This window comes from Megalops cyprinoides, chromosome 19 (genome assembly GCF_013368585.1).
Source record: "Megalops cyprinoides isolate fMegCyp1 chromosome 19, fMegCyp1.pri, whole genome shotgun sequence".
Taxonomy (NCBI): Eukaryota; Metazoa; Chordata; class Actinopteri; order Elopiformes; family Megalopidae; genus Megalops; species Megalops cyprinoides.
Window position 1 is genome coordinate 29,731,908 of NC_050601.1, and position 24,749 is coordinate 29,756,656.

Sequence of the window (24,749 nt, forward strand, 5' to 3'; positions counted from 1 at the left end):
TTTTCCCTTTAGTCATACCTGATGCGGGAACACACCTCCAGTTTTCCGAGGCCATGTGAAATGCTTCCAGGGGAAAAAAACGCCACTCGTATCTATTTAATGTTGATATCACAGCAACAGCACTATGCTGCTTCCATGCGGTACACAGAAACACATGGCTACAAAGATAAAGAGTGAAAACATATGCTATGTGTTTTTCGAAGTTAATAGGTAAGTTAACCAACATATAAATACAAGCATTTCACTGAACTTTGGAGGTGTGCTCCTGGGAAAAAAGGGGAAAAAAATAAGAGAAGAAACCTAATGCTACATACTGGGGATATCTGTTATTGTGCTAAAAATAGCTATTCAATATATCACTTGCCCTGGACTCAAACCACCACAGCCTAATTTCAAATTTCAAACTATCAAACATCAGCCTACACTAACAAATCAACACAAAGGTAGCTTACACAGTATGTCGATAAGCATACAACAAATAGCCATCAAGGAAAGCACAGCAACTCATTATTTGAGTTGAGGAAAAAACTGACGTCGCGCAAGTTATCATAAATAATAGGGAGCAAGGTCATAGGACAAAGAAATTAGCATGTCCCAGCAAGCCTTCTCCGTCGTTTTGAGAAGAAAGCAACCAAATTAAATTAGTGGTGGGTAGAAATAATATTTATTTTTAATAAAACATGTAGTTTTGGAACATTTCAATAAGGACAAATAAAAATACATATAAAACAATTTCACAATTACAAATGATTTCAGAGATATTGCTGAATGGTTACTTTGAAGACTGTATGAAACGGTAAATGCGCAAGAGGGCCCACCTACAAACGGCAAAGCAGCAAAAAATCGCCTTCCTACATGGGCCCCTGACAGCCTCTGGGCCCTGGTGCGCTGTACCGTTTGCACCGTCAATAGTTATGCCAGTGCATGGACCCCAATATTAGACTGTCCTCACTCTAGCTCCAGCAGTTTTTTAACTTGATATTTCCAAGAGGAGAAGAAAAGGATTGCTGGGGCTTCACGGTGTCTTTTAAAGGTGTGTAAAATGCCTTCTGGTCACAGAATTGCTTGTGTTGCTTGAACAGGACTCACCAACTACCATGATGTTGAGCTCGAAGCCCTGCTTCATGGCCTTTCGCTTCATCTGCTCCAGGACGGCGTCAAAGCCCACATAGCTGAAGTCCGTGCTGGGTGCCTCTTTGCCCTCAGGGGGTGTGGTGGGCTTGATGGGTTCCAACATGGCACCGTTGTAGCTCAGAATGATGTCTGATCCTGGCGTCACACAGAGAAGCATACAGACTGGTTAAAATCAGATACAGATAAATATAAGGATCAAACCTGTCAAAGTGAATTGAACACAGAATTGAGGTACATGCTGCATTTCTTTCTGTCCTTTCATTAGCTATGGCTGCTGCTGCTATGTTAACAGAAGAGATCTTCATTTATTAATAACTTATATGAATATTCAAACCAGACATATTAATCCAGAAATCAGTTCAGAGATTATCATAGGATAGTATGGTAGCTGGTAGATGATAGCTCCTGCATGGGTTTTTCCAGGAGGAAACTGTTGTATGTTCTCTTTCCATTACATATTTGTACTGGCTGACAAAATATTGGACTAAATCTGTTTCTCAGTCCCTAAAATGGAGGTGAGTTAACTTTCCAAAGGTTCTAAGGGAAGATGTCACACTGATGCTTGGACACACTTTCCCAGGGTTCTCTTCTGCTTCTTCCTCTTTCTGCAGCCCTTTTTGGAATTGGCCACCTCACAGAAGTGTTGGCAAGACCAACACAACCCTCCATACAATAACACACAGCCAACAGGTATTTTTCACACTACAAGTCCCACAGTGCCCCAGGGTGAAACAGATGCTGAACTGAGGATTGGCACTACTCCACTCGAGTGATCCGAACAGCTCACAGGAGCCTGATAGTTCACAGGGTTCTGGAAAGCAAAGAGAAAAGGAAACCCTGCCAACACACACACCCATGTCCTTGGTGGAACTCAGAAACTCAGCAGCAGATGGTTCAGGGGGAGGCGTGGTCTTTTAAAAAGAGATGGCATCCACCCCTCGAGGGAGGGCGCAGCTCTTATCTCTATATATAGAAATTTGGCCTATAGCCTAAACAGCTCAAAACCTTGACTCATCAGGGCCAAGGCCAGGCAGCAGACTTTCCATCTTAAACAGATTTCTGCTTCTTCCCTTGAACCACCACTTAATTTTAGTTCCATACAGACGGTGTCTGTCACCCGATCTTCGGTTCCATACTGTTTAAAGCAGTGGATCTTAAACTGGGGGGCGCGACCCCTCGGGGGGTCACCAATAAATGGGAGGGGTCGTGAGATGATTTTCTGTCTGAATGTATTAAACAAGTTTTTAAAAAAATTAAAGTTTTTAAAATTTAAATCTATCATTTTTTAAAATTATTCAGTAGCCTAGATGCACAATTGAGAGTGTTTCTTCCAAGAAAAAGAAATGGACTGGTATTCTACCATTTTCTTTATATCAGATTTTGCTACGGGTCACAGGAATTTATTGCATAGTCTATAAACTATTGCTACCTTGTCAAAAAATGCTACTGGAAGGCAACAACTTTCACATGATTTTGACGTGTTATAGAAACAGTAACGTTAGCGATAGGAAGCACATTTTTATTTGAACGTTAGTAAAGTCAGTGTAAGATAACTAAATTGTGTAAATTGTCAAAGTAACTGTATTTGCCTATTTGCAAACCCCCCCCCTCCCCAAAAAGAGAAGGCTTGGTAATGATCGGTAGGACCATTTCATAACTTTGATTTGATTTTCATAAATAATTTTGGGTGTTCTGTTGTTTCGTCCTACCTTGTTGAAATGTCCTATCTGCAGTCATCGATCTTTGCTACCCTAACTTTACTACCGCAGGTAGCCTACCCTAGGTTGCATACCGTTTTTACTAGGCAACAAATGGATCTTGTCAGAAAATGCTACCAACATGATATTATACTTACCATATTTAAAATATCTAAAATGACAAAATTAGTCTAAAATGACCTTAGAAGAAAGTTATACCGCCATAAAAAGACTGGTAGCATATTTCGATAGTGTAGACACTCATTAGAAAATGCAACCAGTGTTTTAGCTATAACGAACTGTACATCTAGCGCTGAAAACATTAGGCATGTCATTCGCTTTGATCTAGCATTGCAGTAACGCAAGACAACGTGCAAAAATGTTAGCTAGCCAGCAATATGTCATGAGATATGCACAGGTACATCAGCTAACGTATCTGACAAGGTAGCCTGTGTGCGCCATTAAGGCTAAGCTAGCTAACTATAGTTTTAGACCACAAGGTCACATAAACGTAAATATCGCATAAAATGTCAAATGTGTAGACATACGACGGAGAAACATTAGATAGCTAGATAGATAGTAAAGTAGTAACTAGCTATCTAACAAACTATTGTTTAAAAACAGCAAGTGAGTGAGTGGGCTACATTTCCAAAAACTTAACTACATTTCTAAAGATCGTCTATACTGTCAGAGGACGCAAAAAATTATGGGCGGGCATTTGGTACTGTCAGCTCTGCCGTATTTGCATGCCTACACATGCAATATACATAGACCATATATGTTTTTTGCATTGCACTTCTTGTTGTGAACCCTTATACTTGTTACATCTTCAATTCAATTCAATTCAATTCAATTCAATTCAATTCATTTTTATTTGTATAGCGCTTTTTACAACACAAGTTCTCACAAAGCAGCTTTACATTGTTCCCAGGCCTGAGACCCCCTGAGAGCAAGCCAACAAGGCAACAGTGGCAAAGAAAAACTCCCTATCAGGAAGAAACCTTGAGCAGAACCAGGCTCATGGGGGGGGCCCATCTGGCACTGGGCAGATAGAGTTAGACACAAAATTATGCAATGTACATTTGTTATTGACAAACAATAGCAGTTAACAGTAGAGTGATTATAAGAATATCTCCTAGGATGTCCGGGTCTTGGAATGCAGTTGGCTTTGATGGGCAGGGCAGCGAGGTAGCAGGACTGGAAAACGAGATGAGACGCTTGGGCTACAGCTCCGGACAGGAGCCCGGAGCAGGGAATAGGAAGCAAACAGAAAACAGTGGTTAGTGGATGATAAGAATGGCAGGGATGTAGAACAGAGAGGCAGGAGAGGAGGGGCAGAGAAAAAGGTGTGCAACAAGGAAAAACCCCGGCAGGCTAACATTATGGCAGCATACCTAGGGGACGGGAGGCAAGGGACCGGCATAGTCATGAGGGCGACCCTAAGACAGTCAACACCAGATCACGGCACAGGGTCCATGAAAGCAATGACCACTTAGTCCACCAGAGACTATGATCCACGCCAGCACCAGGCCATGTCCCTCAGCTGAAGGATTTACTATATAGATATGTTTTGAGCCTAGACTTAAAGGTGGAGAGAGAGTCTGTTCCCCGAATCTCAGAGGGTAAACTGTTCCACAGGAGAGGGGCTTGATAGGAAAAGGCTCTACCGCCTACAGTAGTTTTGCCCACTCTTGGAATGGTGAGAAGCCTGGCATTTTGGGAGCGAAGGGCTCTCTGCGGAAGATATGGATGAAGAAGGTCCTTAAGATAGGGGGGGGCAAGCCCATTTAAAGCCTTAAATGTGAGTAAGAGTATTTTAAAAATGATCCGGTATTTAATAGGTAGCCAATCTTAGCTTCTGCTTTCCGTTTTATGCAGTGGTTAACACTTGAGGAGGTTAGCCATGACAGTATGCTGTAAAATCAGTCAGTTGGGAAAGAAGGAGGTCGCGAGACTTGACCAATGTTTTTTTGGGGGGGTCGCCAGACAAAAAGTTTAAGAACCGCTGGTTTAAAGAAATCTATTAGGGGCATTTGCCCTGACAACTTGATAAAAATTAAATCTGGTGCACCTGAAATGAATACCTGCAAACAAATGGTCCTTAGGATTGGTTTATTAAATATAAGGTCATTAACACCTAAAGCAATGCTAGTAAATGAATTGATTGTTGACCATAAATTCGACATCCTATGGCTTAAACCGAATGAATTTACTGCTTTAAATGAATCAACGCCTCCCAGTTACAGTAACTACCAGGTCCCTTGATCAACTGGTAGAAGTGCTGGTGTTGCTGCTGTATGTAATGCTAATCTTTTAAATCTTTAATTCATCTGAATTGCTAGAAGAATTGCTACAAGACTGCATCTCAGGTGTTTACCCTTGTAATTGTTTACAGGCCACCCAGCCCTTATACTGTTTTCTTATCCAAATTTGCAGACTTTCTATCCAACCTGGTTGTCAACACAAAACGTTGTGGTAGTAGGCGATTTCAACATTCATATGGGCAATGAACATGATCCATTCAGAACAGCATTTTTGTCCAATATTGACTCCATTGGATTCTCTTATTTTGTGGATAAACCCACACATTCCTGCAACCATATGCTGGATCTGGCCCTCACTTACGGCACTGAAATGAACGATGTAGTAACTATGCCACACAATCGCCTACTGTCGGACCATTACCTGGTAACTTTCAACCTTCCTTTAGCTTGTTATATGAACTCAGAGACCATATTTTCTCTCAAGCGCACCATCTCTTCTGCTACTACTAAAGCCTGTATTGACGAGCTCACTATCACAATGAAAAATATTTAAACTTTTGCTTGAACCATAGTTTGGCTAAAATAAATCAACTCACCAAAAATACTGAGTCCACACTACGTAATACCCTAGATGCCATTGCACCCCTTAAAAGGAGGAAAGTCGCAGACAAAAAGCTAGAACCTTGGTACAATGATCAGACCTGTGCTATCAAACAAACTGTGTGGAAACTTGAAAGAAAATGGCGCTCCACTAAATTATAGGTCTTCCTCCTGGGTTGGAAAGAAAGTGTCCTAAGCTACAAGCATGCCCTCACAGCTGCCAGATCTGCATATTTTTCTACCCTACCAGGGAAAAACAAGGACAATCCCAGGTATTTGTTCAACTCCATCACCAGACTAGTTAAGAGCCCTGCATCAGCCAACCCCTGCATTCCAGCAATTCATGGTACTGATGACTACATGAATTTTTTTGACAACAAAATCATAAAGATACGCGAGACAATTCAAAATTTCTCCCCTACTTCTGCCTCCAGCCTGGCACTCACAACCATTAAATTTAGCAACTTCTCCTCCCTAATTAATTCATCAAAAAAATTCTACCTGCCTACTAGACCCCATTCCAACACGATTCTTGAAACAACTGCTACCTGAAATTGGCACACCGTTATTAAATCTTATCAATGCCTTCCTTATGTCTGGACATGTACCTCCATGTACGTCCTTCAGTTTAGCAGTCATCAAGCCTATTATGAAGAACTCTAGACTCAACACTCTAGACCCAATGACCTGTCGAACTACAGGCCCATCTCAAATCTCTCATTCCTTTAAAAAATCTTAGAAAAAGTTGTAACAAAGCACCTTTGCTCCTTTTTACAGTCCAATAATATTCTGGAAGTCTTTCAGTCTGGGTTTAGACTGCATCACAGCACAGAAACCGCTCTCCTAAAAGTACTTAATGACCTACTTCTCCCCTCTGACAATGGCTGTATCTCCCTACTTGTGCTCCTAGACCTAAGCGCAGCCTTCGATATCATCGATCATCTCATTCTGTTAGACCGACTTGAGAACCTGATTGGCATAAGTGGAAAGGCTCTATCCTGGTTCAGGTCTTATCATTCAGAGCGACATCACTTTGTCTTTATTAACAATAAGTCTTCCAAACTCTTCAGAGTAAGACATGGAATACCACAAGGATCCGTGCTTGGACCTTTGCTCTTTTCGTTATACATGGTCCCTCTTGGAAATATCATTCGTAAACATGGCATTCATTTCCACTGCTATGCAGATGATACCCAGTTATACATATCCTCCAAACCTGATGACTCCTTGGAAATACACTATATGGACAAAAGTATTTGGCCACACCTGTTTTTCAGGGTTTGGGCTAGGCCCCTCCAGTGAATGCTTCAGCATAACAAGACATTTTGGACAATGCTATGCTTCCAACTTTGTGGCAACAGTTTGGGGAAGGCCCTTTTCTATTCCAACATGACTGTGCCCCAGTGCACAAAGCAAGGAGTATAAAGACATGGTTTGATGAGTTCAGTGTGGAAGAACTTGACTGGCCCGCACAGAGCCCTGACCTCAACCCCATCGAGCACCTTTGGGATGAACTGGAACGGAGATTGCGAGCCAGGCCCTCTCGTCCAACATCAGTGCCTGACCTCATAAATGCTCTACAGAATGAATGGGCACAAATTCCCACAGAAACACACCAAAATCTTGTGGAAAGCCTTCCAAGAAGAGTGGAAGCTGTTATAGCTGCAAAAGGGGGACCAACTCCATATTAAAGTATATGTATTTGAATACAATGTCATTACAATGAAATGGTCACTGTAATATGTCCATATAGTGTATCAAACATGGAAGCCTGCCTCAAAGACATAAAGACATGGATGGCCCATAATTTCCTCCTTCTAATTTTGGACAAAACAGATATATTGGTTATTGGCCTAAAGTCTGTCAGGAGCAAACTCGCCAACATTACATTAAATCGGTGTCTCGCTGGCCTCAAGTGCAACCATCAAAGATCTTGGTGTCACGATTGATCCTGAGCTCTCTTTTGAAACACATATAAAAAACACCTCCAGGACTGCTTTCTTTCATTTGAGGAATATAGCCAAAATCAGGAAAATTCTATCAATACACGACACTGAAAAGCTAATCCATGCTTTTGTTACATCCAGATTGGACTACTGTAATGCCCTCTTGTCAGGATGTGCATATGCCTCCCTAAAGCCCCTTCAGTTGGTTCAAAACACAGCTGCTCATATTCTATCCAGAACAAAGTGCTTTGAGCACATCACCCCAATATTAGCCTCTCTCCACTGGCTACCAATCAAATACCATATAGATTTCAAAATACTTCTCCTTACATTTAAAGCGTTAAATGGGCTTGCCCCTCCTTACCTACGGACCTTCTTCACCCATATTCTCCAAAATGAACTCTATGTTCTTAAAGCATGGGACTTCATTGTTCCAAGAGTGGGTAAAAGTATGATAGGCGGTAGAGCCTTTTCGTACCGAGCCCCTCTTTTGTGGAACAATTTACCCACCGAAGTTCGGGGAGCAGACTCTCTCTCCATCTTTAAGTCTAGGCTAAAAACTTATCTTTATTTCAAATCTTTTATTTGAGGGACATGGCACAGTGCTAGCATTGATCGTAGAGTCTCTGGTGGACTAAGTGGTCATTGCTGTCACTACATCATGGCCTGGTTACTCTGTGTTCAGCTGATCCAGCTGTGGTCTGATGTTGACTGCCTTAGGGTCACCCTCATGATCGTGTTGGCCCCTTGCCTCTCGTCCCCTAGGTATGCTGCCAGAGTGCTTATCTGCCGGAATTTTTCCTTATTCCACAAATACGTCTCTCTTCCCCCCTCTGCTCCCCCCTTCCCTTTATGCCTGTATGTTTCCAATCTTGCATTTTTTAACACTTCTATTTTTATTAAGTTTTCAAATTATGTTACAAAAAATAAACTTCACAGAACAATAACACACCAACATGGGGTACATGTTCAGTCTTATATCTATGACAGATGTAGAATATATACAGACAATACATACAATATATTTTCATTTCATAACATAGGGTGACTTTCAGGTGGTGTCTTCATTTTTATGTTTATAGTTTATCCATTTTTGCCATTCCTTCTGAAACAATGCTCCTTTTAGTCTGAGAGTGTAAGTTAATTCTTCCATTTTATAGATTTGGTTAATCACCTCAACCCATTGTTTTTGTGTGGGAGGTTCTATTTTATACCAATGCCTAGTTATAGTTTTTTTACAACCCAATAGCAGTATTTTAACAAGGTATTTATCCTGTGTGTTAATCACTTTATCTGTTAAATTTCCTAGATAGAGTACTGAGCATTCTCTGGGAATATTATAACCTAATACTTCTCTCAGGGTTATGCTGACCATTTCCAAAAAGCCTTTTATTTTTTGGCAGCTCCAGAAAACATGGCAGTGACCAACACTGACTTTCCCACATAACCTCCGACATCTTTGCTGTGTTGATAATTGTTTACCCTTTATCGTTGGTGTAATGAAGAAACGAATAATATTCTTCCACCCAAATTCTCTCCAATCTCTCGAGGATGTAGAAGTACATTGTGTTTCCCATATAGAAGACCACTCATCTTCTGAGATAGTTGTTTTAAGTTCATCTTCCCATTTGTTTTTAATATACACTGTAGTATGTTCTCTGCATTCTCTGAGGGCTTGATAGAGAGATGAGATAATTGTTTGGTCCTTTACTTGGTATGCCTTTACTATAACCTCAAGAACGTTGTTAGCCTGTATCGGTAAATCAGTTTTGATTTCTTTGTCGCAAAAGCCTCTCAGTTGGAGGTATCAGAAAAAGTCCTGATTTTCAAGGGCATACTTTACTTTCATTTCTTTGAATGTAATAAATTCTCCTTTCTGTATTAATGTACACAATGCTGTGACCCCCTTATTTACCCACTGCCTGAATCTTGCATCACGTTTCCTTGGTTTAAAGTTAGTATCAAATGCACACCAGGTTAAAATTCTTGATTGTTTTTCTAGTTTATATTTTTTGATCAGGTCAATCCATATATCTAAGGTGAATGCAGTAATTGGGTTTAGGCAATCCCTTGAAGTAATGATTTGGTGCTTATCCCCTAAGAGGCTCTGAATGTGAGAGTCGAACATACCCATTTCTATATCTTTCCATTTGGCAGAATACGTACTGTTACACCAGTTTACACAAGGTCTAATTTATGCAGCATAGTAATACTCTTTCAGACAAGGTAGTGACATTCCTCCCTCCTCTTTAGGTATTTGAAAGGTTGAATACTTTATTCTGGGGTTCTTACCATCCCAGAGAAATCTGGATATTTGTTTATCCCAGGTTATAAACTGATGCTGTGGAACCTTCACTGGTAAGGACTGAAAGAGGTACAACAGCCGGGGCAAGATGTTCAACTTAACTGCCTCAATTTTTGAACTAAGATCCATAGTAAAGGTGGACCATCTTTCAATGTCTTTTTGGATACTTCTATTTACAATAGCGTAGTTAGTCTCATTGTGACGGAGCGCAGCGCGTCCGTCACTGGGATCGGTGGCTTTTCCGCCTCCGCATGAACAATGACTTGATGAAACTGCAAATAATGCTTTACCGTCGGTTTCTATGATGTTAATATGTTTGTTGGTAGGTCTGGGGTTTAGTTAGAGTCTGAGATAACAATTAAAAGTTGTAATGTATCAGATTCAAGGAAAGACGCAAAACACGGTACATTAATTTAGAATTGCAGTTTATTTAAAGCGGCTATGTAAGAGTTCTTTTAGTGCACACATTGAACATCAGAACAGTTGGCTGTTATTTATGCTGGTTCTAAATGTATGTATCTACTTACTGGTGGTTCCTGTACTCCTGTTGTCTTCTGGGTGTGAGCGAGCAAACTGGGGTGCAGGACGGGAAAGCTTTTTCTGCGCTCTTTTCGCGCTCCGATAAGGAAGCGCTCATTGGTGCAGGGGTGCTCCGTGCAAATTTATTTTAATCGTTAAAGAAGGGTCTAAGGGCATTGATAAAATAAACACCTGATTCTTTGTAAGGAAGGTGTTTTGCCTAGGTGCTGTTATCAATGAAATATTGTGTTTAGTAGTAATTGATTTATCTCTGTGCAATGGATGAGACCGGGGTTTTATATGGCTGCTGTGTAGCTCAGACGAGGAGATGCCTTTGAAGTGAGAGGTCATGCCATGGGACCTTTGTAATAGGGCCTAGTTAGAATATGGGCATTGTCTCAGTGTTCTTTTCCTTTTCTTTGCCAAAGTGTTTTGTTTGTTTGTCTAGTGTGTTTGCATGCTTGTAACCCTGCCGGTAGCCTAAAGTAAAATAAAAAGTTTTCAAATTGGAAACTTTTGTCGGCAGTTGTCCCTCCTTCAGTCTTGACCACCTCTCCGCTCGGGCACACTCCGTTACACTCATATAGGTCAGAATACTTTTTAGTACCCAGGACCCCCAAATATTTTAATAATTTAGCATCCCATCTCATTGTGAGAGTCTCTCTAATATCCTGATTAGGGGAATAATTAAAGGAGAGGATTTGTGTCTTTGAGACATTCACTGAGTACCCAGAATAACGCCCAAATGTTTTGAGTATACTCATTAATGTTGGGAGGGTAGTTCCAGGTTGATTTAGGTAGATAATAACATCGTCCGCGCAAAGGCTGATTATATGTTTTTTTCACCGATCTGAATGCCCATAAGGCCTTGATGTTGACGCACAGCCTGGGCCAACGGTTCTATGAAGAGGGCAAACAAAGTAGGGCTGAGACAACATCCCTGTGTAGTCCCCCTACCAAGGCTAAAATTTCTGGTTAAACTACCATTTACTTTGATACGTGCTGTTGGCTCCTGGTAGATTGTCTTAATGCACTGAATTGACTTTTCTTTGAATCCAAATCTCTCTAATACACAGTATAAAAAGCCCAACTGACACTATCAAATGCTTTTTCAGCATCTAGACCTATCATAAGTGCACTCATCCCCCTTTTCTGAATCTCCTCCACTATGTGCAAAGTTCTCCTAATGTTATCCTGAGTTTGTCAACCTTTGATGAAGCCTGTTTGGTCCTCGTCAATTAGCTCAGGCAGGAACTTGTTTATTCCTTCATTTAGTATTAGGGTATACAGTTTGTAGTCAATTTTTAAAACTGAAATTGGTCTATATGACCCACAATATTCTTTGTTTTTGCCCTCTTTTGGAATGATCGAGATAAGAAGCCTTTTTCCAGCTGGGGGGAATTTTGCCCTCTTTCAGAGTATAGTTAAAAGATCTTATAAGAAGAAGGCAGAGCTCCTTCCTAAATATCTTATACCATTCGCTTGGGAAGACATCACTTCCTGGTGACTTCCCCAGCTTTAATTTGTCAACTGCCCTTTCTAACTCTTCCTCAGTTATCTGTAAGGTCAGGGGTTTGTTTTGTACTTTGCCTATTGAGGGGAGGTCAAGGGAGTTTAGAAATTTCTTAATTAAGTCATCTTCGGCTGTTGGGTGCTGAGAATACAGATATTGGTAATAGTCCTTAAAAGCATTCTCTATTTTTCCGGGTTTATATAGGAGTTGATTGGTCTGAGGGTCTCTAATTTTATGAACAGTATTGGCTACTTGTTGTTTCCTTAAACGTCTTGCTAACATCTTTGTAGCCTGGGGTCCTGACTCATCAAATCTCAGGATCAAATGTCTGTATGTGCTTTTGCTCCTCCCTCAGTCCCTCAGTCTGTTAACAAGGTTTTTATGATTTTCTAGACAGGCCTTCTTTAATGTGCTAGTAATGGAGATTAGCTTTCCTCTAAGGACTGCTTTAAGAGCATCCCATAATATTGTTGGGTCAACTACTCCATTATCATTGTCTTCTATGTACCTTTGTATTTCTGTTTTCACGTGGTCAACCGTCCTTTCTTTATTTAAAATCCCTACATTTAGCCTCCACAATGTGTTTTTCTGTCTCCCCCTTATTTCAATTTTAAGATATACTGCGTTATGATCTGATATGTGTAATTTGTGAGTACACGCTGTGCGTGGCAGAGTAATGGTTATAGTCTCTCTCATACGGATGAAGCCCTCGCCATACTTCAATCAGGCCTAGTTCGTCTAGTGATGTGTTAAAGGGTCTAACTATGTGTGTTTTTACTCATTTTGACTGGTTGTGTCTAGGTTCTGATTTAATACCAAATTAAAGTCTCCCCCACATATAAGAATCCCCTCAGATTCCTGAGCAATGACATCAAAAAGTTTTCTAAAAAAAGATTTGTCGCTCTCATTTGGAGCATAAGCATTGACTAAAGTAACCTTTCTGTTCTCAATCATTCTTTTTACTACAATGTATCTTCCCTCTTTGTCACCAGTTACCGTAAGGCTTTCAAAACTCACTAAGTTTGGGATAAGAATAGCTACCCCTCTTTTATGGCTATGTTGGTAAGAGCTATAAAACACCTGTCTAAAACCAAATTTCTTTTACCACATTTAAATGTGTCTCTTGTAAAAATATTATTTGTACTTTTTCTTTTTTAAGTTTAGTTAAGACCCTTCCCCTTTTAATTGGGTTGCAGAGCCCATTTACATTTAAAGACACCTTCATATTTTCTTGCATGTTGTCCTTATGACAAGATAGAACAGTACCCCTATTAACTTAAGGTGAACATTTAAGCAATTCAACAAAACACGATGCATAACAAAAAGTGACTTCCAAAACAGGTGCTGAACTTTCACCCATGAGTCCCGCTCAAGGGATGTCCACAAGATACATGAGGGCCCCTCTACAAAAATACACATTCTAAGAAATACAAGTAAAAGAAAAAAAAACAGAAATATCCACGTCAGTTGGAGTAGTGATATACCAGTAGGATCGAGGGCACCACTCAAAATTAAAGCACTAAGCGATTTTAATACTTTTGTCCATGAGTTCGTTCAATGCTTGTATTAACAAATGTATTCTCACTGGTAGCCACGGAAACAAAAGTGCTTCAAATAGACTCAGAGGGAAGAAAAGAAAATCCTTGCTCATTATAGTACTAAGTGTCTGTATCTTACTACTATAATAATGAGTTCGAATCCGATATATATACACATATGTATACACATACGTACATATATACACATACACACACACGCATATACAATATATTTATAAGTATATACATATCTGCATATATACATATACAAAATATTATTAACTGTATGTAAAATCTTACTTCGAACTCCTCGAAAATTCCTGTAGTCTTTTCCGAGCGCGGTGGGTTGTCATATTTGCCTTTTGCCATACCATGTTTCGCCGTAGTCGCTCCTCCGCTTGATTCTCACCATCTGACACATCGTGTCTAAACCGGGTCTCCGTCTCCGCGTTCCGCCTCTTCTGGATTGTTGTAGCTTTGTGGCCCTGTGCTCCAGTGGATCCGGATCCTTGTGAGAGGCGTCTAGAAGCGTATTTTCTTATCCCTCAGTTCCTTCTTGATTTCTGCATATGCTTTCCGTTTCTGCATAACTTCGGTGGCATAGCCATGGTCAAACCGTATGAGTTTGTCGTTGACACAAATCTTCTCCTGCCAAGCCTTCGTCAGGATCATCTCCTTAGTGGTGAACTTGAAGTTTACAATAATAGATCTCGGAGGCAAGTTGGAATTCGGCTTCGATGTCAGTGCTCTATGTGCTCTTTGAATTTGCAAATCCATTTCGCTGGGGAGGGAGAGCTGCGTTTTAAGAAAATTGTCTATGAATTCAAGAACTGACGTTCCCCTGTCAGAATCCTCAGGTAGGCCAAAGATGCAAATATTATTTCGTCTTGACCTAGACTCTAGGTCCGTAACTTTGTCCTGTAAGGCCCTTTTCTCCCACAGAGTCGTGATAAGTGTCTCGTTCGCCTCTATGGCCCATGTCTCTAAGTTTTCAATGCGTGCCTCCGCTTCACCAATAGCTGTTTGCTGGTTCTGAAGTTCAATGGCATTACTTTCGAGTTTTTCATTAATGACTTGTTTGAAGTCGGCAAATTCCTGTTGCATATTTTTCCTAAAGTCCTCAATAAATGATCTGAATTCGGCCTTCATTTCGTTTTTAAGTTCGCCAATCTGCTTATTTATATTTTGGAGTTCCTGGCGAAGAGCATCAGCTGTATCGCACGTAGAGGTATTACCCGTAGCACCACCGCCATTTTTCTCTTGATTGATCAGGATGTTTCCTTCTTCCAAAACACTCGGTTCCAGGTCTTGTGCCTGAATAGAGCCCTGTCTCCGACTTTTCGATTTACTTCCCGAACTCATTGTGTAGTGTTGTCGAGTGTATAATTCGAGTTTGTGGGGTTATTATTCTCCAATTGTCGGGAGCAAAGAAATTACTCAGCCATTCGCTATTCCGTCAAAACCAGAAGTCTCTCCAATCTTGCATTTAACATCCACCAATCACTGTTTTCGATATGTTTCCTGTCACTGCTCCGGGCTCCTGTCTGGAGCGGTAGCTCAAGCGTCACATCCCGATTTCCAGTCCAGCTACCTCGCTGCCCTGTCTATCAAGTCAACTGTGTGCCAAGAACTGGACATTCTAGGATACATTTTATAATTACTCTGTTGTTAATTACTACTGTTTATCAAACTCAAATGTCTTAAAGTACATTGTACAACTTTAAGTATTCTCTGTAATTCTATCTGCCCAGTGCCAGCCAGAAGCAGATGGGCTCCCCCTCTGAGCCAGGTTCTGCTCAAGGCTTCTTCCTGTTAATTAGGGAGTTTTCCCTTGCCACTGTTGCCTTAGGCTTGCTCTCAGGGGGTCTTAGGCCTGGTAACAATGTAAAGCTGCTTTGTAACAGCTTGTGTTGTAAAAAGCGCTATACAAATAAAATTGAATTGAATATCCTTAATGAAAACCTGCTCCAGAGTGCTCAGGACCTCACATTGGGCCAAAGGTGAACCTTCCAACAGGACAATGACCCTAAGCACACAGCCAAGACAAAAAAAGCGCTATACAAATAAAATTGAATTGAATTGAATTGAATTCAGCAGGGAGTGAACCATTGGGCTCAGCCTGCATTTGAGACGAGCACTGTGCTGACTGAGCCAATCAGGAGATTAATTTTTTTCAGTTTTACTGATGCATAGGGCAGCTAACTAGTACTATCAGTGGAGGCAGATTTAAGTTTTCACAGCCAGGCCTAACACTATTTAGACTGACATGACAATGCCTAAATCAGAGAAATGGGCTGTTCTCTACATGACACTGGTAGAGAATAGACCGCTTCCATTTCAGCTACATTCATTTGACCCAAAAACAGACCACTCCCATTTCAGATACATTCATCTGCATGTGATACTGGGGAGAGTTTACTATGCAGGAATACAGAAGAGAATGGTGACCTGGTATTTACACATACACATGATGCAACAAGCTGTGTGAACATAAGGTGCGTATGGTACATGACAGTATTTACAGTCTATAGCTTTTACTGAGGCTAAACTACAGTAAGCCGATAACCATTGCTGTTGGCATACCTTTCCATTCACAGTTCCATAACCCCCCCTCCCTCCCAGCTTCTTTCAGTTCAATATAATTAACACAGTACTTTTGAGTGTAATCTGAACAAACCTTCCTTTGGAAGGACAGCCCCAGAGATGCCATTACGCTGAGTCATCCTTCCTCTAGAATCGTCCAGCACCCTACATATCCACCAGCAGGTGAGAGAGAGAAATATCACACAGAATGAAACTGGATGTTGCAGCAAAAACCTCTCTACATACATGTCAACCCCTTCGGATGCCCACCTGTATCACCCTCTGGAAACATCCATAAAATCCATAGAGAATCCTTAGGATCTATAAATCGCAACAAAATGAATTAGAACACTTTATTAACAAATCAATAATGTTTCCATGTAAACTTATAAATAGCACTACAACACTAAATAAATATAAATAACTGACTTCACTCAGCTATTGTTTGAAGTTGTCTGCTACACTAGGATCATGTCACACCATGGGTCATCTCTGCAGTCTCTAGTCTGCAGTCACTGCAGCAGTAGCTGAATGTCCTTGATTTGTCAAGACAGATCATGGGTCCTGACTGTACTCATAGGCAGCCCTTTTTGCCATCTGGAGCTGCCTGTCTGTTGGTGCAATTACACAGCAAGTGTCTGTATTTATCTTGCATTGCAATAGGGCTGTTAGAGTGTCAGTGTTAAGATTTTTTCTGCAGCCTGTGAGAATCTTCCTAACTTGGGATATAGACCAATTTGCAGCATGTGAGCACTATCTGGTGGCAGAAAGCCACCAGGCAGTAACCAGTACCAGCAGAAAACTGACCATTCTCAACAGTGTCATTTATTGTGTTATCATCATGTAATCTAACATTTTATAATTTTTACATGATATATCAGATGTATATTAAATAATATCTGTCTACAGTAACGATTCTGTGCGCCTACAATAAAAAAAAATGTAAAGGTAATGTGTCCAATTCGCGAAAAACCGTATGATTCTATGGGGAAACAGTTGGCTAGTAATGAATTACCTAGCGTTAGCAGTTAGGTAGCAGTTTAACCACATATCAACAGATCCCCAGTAATAGCAATAGCAAAGAGTTGTGCTGTCAGGTGTAATATTAATCAGAAATGAAATCCCAATGTGCAAGTGTTAGAGACAGTCAATAAGTTCATTTACCTCGAAACTAGCCAAGATGGTCAGTGACTGTTAAAGTGCTGGCTGACACATGCATTTGGTTAGCTATCTTTATGGGGGAAAACCCCTGTTAAAATAAATCTCTAAAGTTACTCATGTGATCATGTTGGTGGCAGTATATTTTGTAGTATGTGACTGTTACAATGCAAAAAAAAATATAGTGACATTATAGAAACATGGTAAAGTTATTTAATAACATTGAGAAGGTCGTGAATTTTGCGTGTAAGTCTACAGGAGCCAAAGCCACTTTCTGCCACCAGCCCACTGTGTGACGACAAGGAAGTACTGGTCTATTGTGAGAGACTACTGGAAACAAGCATCTGGTTGTTGTCCTTTGTTTACCAAAACGAATAGCACGCAATAAATTTTGAACCAAGTTTTTTTTTAATCCATATGATTTTATGCATACGTCCGTAAGCAATTTAAATGGGGGAAAATTTGTATAATTTATGGACAGTCCGTATAGGTTATCATGTATGTCTCTAGACAGGGGCCCTCAGCAGGGCCATGGAACCCTGGTTTGCAATGGAAAGGGTGAAAATAAAAGTCCAATGTGTCAGATTTCACTATCTCTCTTTCTCATGAACTGCACCATTTTCAGAAATCATGATTCTTGTGGAGCATGTTTAAAAACGGCATCTGTTTATAATACATCATGTATTATTCCCTCTATGCATGTACACATCACAGATGAAGACCCAGGCAGATACACACACTAGAGCTGGGGAAAATAATGCGTCCCGATGCGAAAGTGAAAAATTCTGCATCGATGCAGAAAAAGAAAATAATCGATTCTTAAAAACTGTAATTAACCCTTTAGCGCGTACGGTCACACTGGTGTGATTAGCCTTTTAGCACGTATGCTAAAACCGGACTAGTTCTAAGAACTAGGGTTGGCCGATGGCTGACAGACATCACGATGTTGAGCCCGCATCGTGATTTAAACTGCCCCCCGACACAGACAGCTGGGCGCATCCTGCCACACACACACTATAATTCCAGTGCCTCTTCTATAACGTAAAAATATATATTCATTACTTATTTGCGGGGAGCGCAAAAATAAAGGAGGGGTTTATTCTAATTATTATATTAGCTCTTGCGCCTGATTTAAAGGAAAAACAGCTTATTTAATCACACTATACCGCCCAGTGAAAGCATGTTTTAATTTAGGCGCACACATAAAAAATATTTTTAAATCTACCTGGTTTGCAAATACCTCAGTAAATCAGGGGGCGAGTCTTTATTTCTATCGCAAAACCGAGGATTAAAACTTACATACAGAGCGAACTCTCCCGTTCTTTACTATACCTGTCTTAAACTAATAATTCCTAATCGTTATATTGTTATAAACCTTTTTCATCATGTCTTGCCCTGCACATTTAACTATATTTCATGTTTAGGAAAAATATAATCAATGAATTATTAATAGTGTAATGACTAGAGGAAACTCTATTAGCGTTATTAAGCTTCTCATAGTTGTCAGTTAGCATTTGCTATATATTTTTTTTTTTCTTCAAAGCTAAAAGTAGCTAGAAAATTTTCCAATCTAGTGTTCTAATTGCACCGGTTTTAGCATACGCGTTAAACTGCAAACCACGCCGGTGTGAACGTACGCGCGAAAAGGTAAAGGTAAGGTGGCGTAATCGCTAATTTACAACCGCTATTTTTGAAAACAGCTGTTAAACAAAAAGTTGAAAACTAAAAACAGTTCAAATCTGAGGGCTTGTATTCTTGTATTTAAAAAAAATGGAGGACAAGATGCATCGTGATGCATCGAGAATCTTTTTGTAATCGAATTGCTACCCTTTGAATCGTAATTGAATCGAATCGTGAGACCAGTAAAGATTCGCACCTCTAACACACACACACACACACACACACACACACACACACACACACACACACACCATCATGTAAGCTATGACAGATACTCAACAGTGTAAACTGACATGTACTGTGTAAGCACACAAAACACAAGGGATACATGGAGGAGCCTTGCATCTTTGCAGCAGGGCCTTATGTTTCTGCCTCTCCATCGTGATTTTGATATCTCTTGTGTGTGCATGAGCAGGAAACCAGAGATGGCTGGGAAAGATAATGGAAAGAGCTGTTCTTGTGGTGAACCACAGAACTCTTGCAGTAGCCCACTCATAGAGCAGTGTTTGAACACAATGTCCAGCAAACAGGGAAGGTAAACACAGCTGTTGCACACTGACTCTTTTTTAATTGCCAGCCTCTTAGCTCCAGCCTGCCCACACGGAGTAGACCTCATCTCTGTCCATGCTGGAGAGCCCTGGGAGTCTGACCCTTAATTAACCACGGGTCCAGATCCAGCTGCCAGAGCTGCAACTGTGGCCCTCTTAAACCCTCCACTGGGAACTGAGGGAGATTACTTTGACCTGGCCCTGGATGTTTGACAAAATTTATGGACTCAACTCCCTCATCCAAATAAAGAAAGAACTACTCTTCCTGAAATGAGTCCATCATGGAAAAATTTGTGAGTGCAACAATGTGCTTTCCAGCAAATGGTGTATATGTATGGTGTATACATTGTCTGCTGGCACTAGTGACCGGAGCGCACCTTCTTGACAGCAGCCACATTTACGCTCAAAAACTGAGCCCTTACCAGCCTGTTCCCTTACACCAGGACAGGATGCCTCTCCCTAACATTGGCATTCCCATGCGGTATGAATCTCAGGGGCAGATGGGAGTGACCCCTGAGGGGTGGAGTACAGGCAGACTGGCAATAATGTTAACATGCTTGGCTGAAGGACCGGTCACCAGATTCTTCTCCTCCTCCAAAGCGTGTGGTTCACCAGTCACACTGCTCCTATAGCTGCAAAAGCCCTCCCTTGGGCCATGCAAACATCGCCCTGCTATTGACCTGACCCACATCCCACCAGTTAACCTGCTGATTCCTCTGTGTGGCCCTCAAGCCTTCTGGCAGGGCTCAAGCCTTCCACTTGCAGCGGCTCCATTTGCAGTCAGAGGTGGAGTAAATTAGTCAACAATGCGCTCACTGTTGAAATGCATGCAGCTCTGTGTCTGCAGTCAGTCTGCCTGCCTCTCCGTCCCATCTCCTGCTTTTGGTATCAGATTTAATTTAGCAGGAATGAACCAAAGAGCAATTCTATGCAAAGCCCCAGTTGCAGCCCTGCTGTACTCAGAGATGACACTGAAGTCACGGCTGTGCCCACAGATGATTTACATTCATCTTTACATGAATCTTTCCATGAAGACTGCCTGAACATGAACAAGAGGAAAGGTTTTCATTCATATTAAAGGGGAGATTTTACTCGTGCTGCATAACACAAGGCTGGAAAGTGAGCTCATACATCCTTTGTTCTGCCGCAGTCCTGACTGCTTTATCACAGGCATTTACAACACAAACTGCAGGAAATAAATGATCTGTGCTTGCGTTTGAGGAGAGCGTGTCCAATGAGGAGGGCGCCAATTGTTGGAGCTGTGCGGTGTGTGTCAGTCATGTCAGTCATGTGCACGACTACGTGTGACTCTGCCACCAGCACTGGAAGAGTCATACACACACACACACACTTTCACCTTTCACCATCTCTGAAATGCCAACATCCCACTTGACTGCAGCATGGGGCAGGCATGTATAAAAAACAACACTGCAAGCAGCTGATGAAACAAAGTTATTTAAGAAAGGTAAATTTAAGAAAATCTTAGGGCAGATAAGGCCATGAAAAACTACAGCATGCTGCTAAATTCTCTAAACTCTAAACCAATGTTTCTACAATGTCTCTAAACCAATGTTTCTACACTGTCTCTAAACCAATGTTCCTAAACTGTCTCCAAACTGATGTTTCTAAACCTTCTATAAATGAATGTTTAAAACAGTCTGTAATCCAGTGTTTATACACTTTCTCCTAAACAATCTTACTTTATCTTACAGAGATGGTTATAACCTTTCTCTAAACCAATTTGTCTAAACAAAAGTTTCTAAACTGTCTCCAGCAATGTTTATAAACTGTCTCTAAACTGACGTTTCTAAACTGCCTCTAAACCAATGTTTCAAAACTGTCTCTAAACCAATGTTTCCAGACTGTCTCTAATTCGATGTTTCTAAACTGTCTTCAAACCAATGTTGCTAAACTGTCTCTGTATCTTACACCGATGGTTATAACCTGTCTCTAAACCAATGTTTCTAAACTGTCTCCAAACCAATGTTTCTAAACTGTCTCTGTATCTTACACTGATGGTTATAACCTGTCTCTAAACCAATGTTTCTAAACTGTCTCCAAACCAATGTTTCTAAACTCTCTAAACAAAAGTTTCAAAACTGTCTCCATACTGATGTTTCTAAAACTTCTCTAAACAAATATTGAAAACACTGTCTGTAATCCAATGTTACTAAACTGTCTCTAAACCGATGTTTCTAAACTGCCTCTAAACCAATGTTTCTAAACTGTCTCTAAACCAGTGTTTCTAGACTGTCTCTAAACGATTTCTAGGCAGAGTCATGCAGCCACCACATGTGTTACTGGTGGGGCAGTGTGAGACTACACACTACACGTGTTATGTGACAGAAACGGCACCAAACAGAGTGACAGGGCAGAGGGGGTGAGAGGTGTACACTGACAGTAGGGGTGGTGTGAAGAACAGTGCTGACTGCAGTGGAATGCAGTCATAGCTGTTAAAAGCCTGCTGGTGTAGAGAGCATGCAGACCACAGTCTTTAAAAATGACATAACACCACTAACAAATTACATTATGTCCAGCTCAAAGTAGGGCCAGCCTTCTTAGTGCAGTAAGCAGCACACCAGTCTCATAATCTAAAGGTCCTGAGTTTGATCCTAAGAGTAGCATTGTGGTTACAGAGCAGGTAACTGAAGGGTTGTCGGTTTGCTGCTGTACCCTTGGGTAAGGTATTGCCTCGGTAAATATCCACATGTATAAATGGATAACATTGTAAAATACAAAAAAAAATTAACTGATGTAAGCTGATCTGCATAAAAGTGTCTGTTAAATGCCAATAATAATATTATTATTACATATTATTATTATTATTATTACAAACACTTAAAATCTGCTGAAGAAAAGAACTCTGGACCCATCTGCTGTCCAGAACTATCAACCGGCTTCTCTCCCTGTGAAAGACATTTCACAGTGGATGGTGGACCACCGTCTGAAGCTGAACCTGGCTAAAACTGAGATGCTTTTCATCCCATCCAAGTCCTCCCTGTTTCAAGAGCCTAGACTCTACAAACAGCTGACAACTCCATCACTAGCCAGCTTCCAATGCAGACTGAAGATGCACCTCTTGAGACTGCATCTGGGTTCCACTTCTTTCCCCACCCCCTACCACCTGCTACTTCTTGCATTTGATGCTAATTTTATGTGTAGTACTATGATGCATTATGAATTTCTGTTCTAGGGATTGTTGTATCTTAGTATACTTGCCTTTTGTCAGAGTGCACAAGTTAACTTGTGGTAGGGCTTGCTTAGTGTTATGCTCACACTCGTTGGTCTGGGAGTGTTGTGAACCTGGTCTGACACTGTTGCTCATTTAAATTGAATGGACACACTTACATTCTATTGTGATGGAAGTCACCCTGGATGAGAGTGCCTGCTAAATATTTATAAATATTTATAAATGGCACAACACTGCTTTTGAGGACCTTGTGAGAACACAGTTGCTAATGACAATGAGCACAGTAAACATCTTATTTATGGTAATCCAGCACCCAGCAAAGTCAAGTGCATAGGGGAGCCTTAGCCAACCCGAGCTGTGGGCAGAGCAGAGAAAGTGAGCTAATGTCTTGGTAAACATTTTGTCTCGCACTGCTGACTACACAGGAAAGCTGTACAGTGTTACCACCAGCTCAACAGCACCAAATAGGGCTGCCTGAAACAATATGCAGACCTAGAACCTGATCATTATGCAAAAACAAAAAATCATCACACGTCTGTCAGCATGGCACCCAACAAACAGAAACTGCATTTTCTGAGTCCTGTTCTCAAACAGTGTTAGGCCACTCTATTCACTGCATTTGTGAGAAACCTTGGCCTTACAGCTACTGTTCGACAAACAACCAGCCTCCCTCACACTCCCCTCTGTCCATGCCCCCGTCCCCCTTTGTCATTCCTTGGGAACACCCTCAACAGGGCTGCTTCACTACATCGCAGCCACAGTTTGTCTGGTGAAGCTTCTGTTTGTTTGCATCAGAGTGGAACCAAATTGGCAGGGAAAAAAGACTATAGTTTTTCCATAGTTTTTTCCTCAGAAACCAGAGTGTTTAAAAAACAAACTTACTGGAAGTAAAAGGCTCTGGGCCACTCCTTCCATTCAAATCTAAGCCAAACCTGTTCCTATGCAGTACAACAGCAGATATAGCTCAGTCACCTAGCTCACTGCATGTGCTCTCTAGCCTAGACCATTAAAATGAGAGGCAACCACAATTCTGCAACTTTTAAAGGCATAAAATTGTTTTCCACTGGACTCGCTGACCTGGAATGGCTTCAGTACCCCACCACTGTCAAAGAAAGACATGAATAAAAAGATCTCTGCAAAAAGTACATTAGCTTTGCAAATAAAGCCAACAATTCAAACAGAGTGCCACAGAAAAGAGCTGGGCACAGCAGTGACTGATCAGCTCTGCTGAATGACTGGTTAACGATGCAGGCATTACCAGCACTGTGTGACTTATCTTTCTTTCTGGACTCAACCCTGATCCTGGGTCAGTGTCACCTCTACTGACAGATGGACCCACTGATCTGTATGTGAGCTTTATATCTTTTTGCATTGCTCAGGACTTTAGGGGTTCAACCTGATGACCCCATAGTCTCATGGGCTCTGTCAGTATTTGCAGGGAAAGGACCTAGGTGCAGACAATGTGAGCAGTACGAAAAGGCAGTTTTTTAATGGCAAATCCAAAAATCTTAACCAAAATCGAAGTCAGAAACACAGTCCAAGTCAAAAACCAAAAATCCAATGGAAAACAGATAACGGCAGGCAAAAGAGAAATCCGGAACAGGCGGAACCTGTAACAGGCAGAGACAGAGCAGGCTAACAAATGGTGAGAACAAAACAGCAAGATCTGGCAAAGAACAAAGGAAACAGCAGGGTATGTGTAGGCAGGGAGATAATGAGAGGACGAGACACAGGTGTGTGGAACAGGCTTCAGGTGATGAGTGTGGCTGAGTAACAGGAGGTCAGGGAGGCAGGCGGGACAAGGAAACACAAGGACCTGTAAACAAAAACAAAAGACACACCCACACAACAGACAGGGAAAAACACACAGAACAGGAGGACCTCAGGCAGAGGTCCTGACAGATCTCTTAAACTGTCCTCCAGATGGAGCTTCTCCAGCTTGGCTTGATGACACTAACTCCATCCAAATCTACAAGGACCTGGGGGTGGTGTTCGATGACCAGCTAAACTTTACTGACCACATCGCGATGACTGCCAGATCATGCAGATTTGCACTGTACAACATCAGGAAAAT

General features: G+C 41.2%; 1 protein-coding gene across 1 annotated transcript in view; it reads right to left on the reverse strand.

Annotated features, from left to right (window-relative positions):
- The window catches only part of LOC118794645 (septin-9-like), a 75,519-nt gene that overhangs the window by 24,583 nt on the left and 26,187 nt on the right, over positions 1 to 24,749 (reverse strand). Inside the window, exon 2 of the mRNA XM_036552897.1 lies at positions 1,090 to 1,269. Coding sequence (XP_036408790.1) covers positions 1,090 to 1,269 — 180 coding nt within the window. The remainder of the gene's footprint in view (positions 1 to 1,089; positions 1,270 to 24,749) is intronic.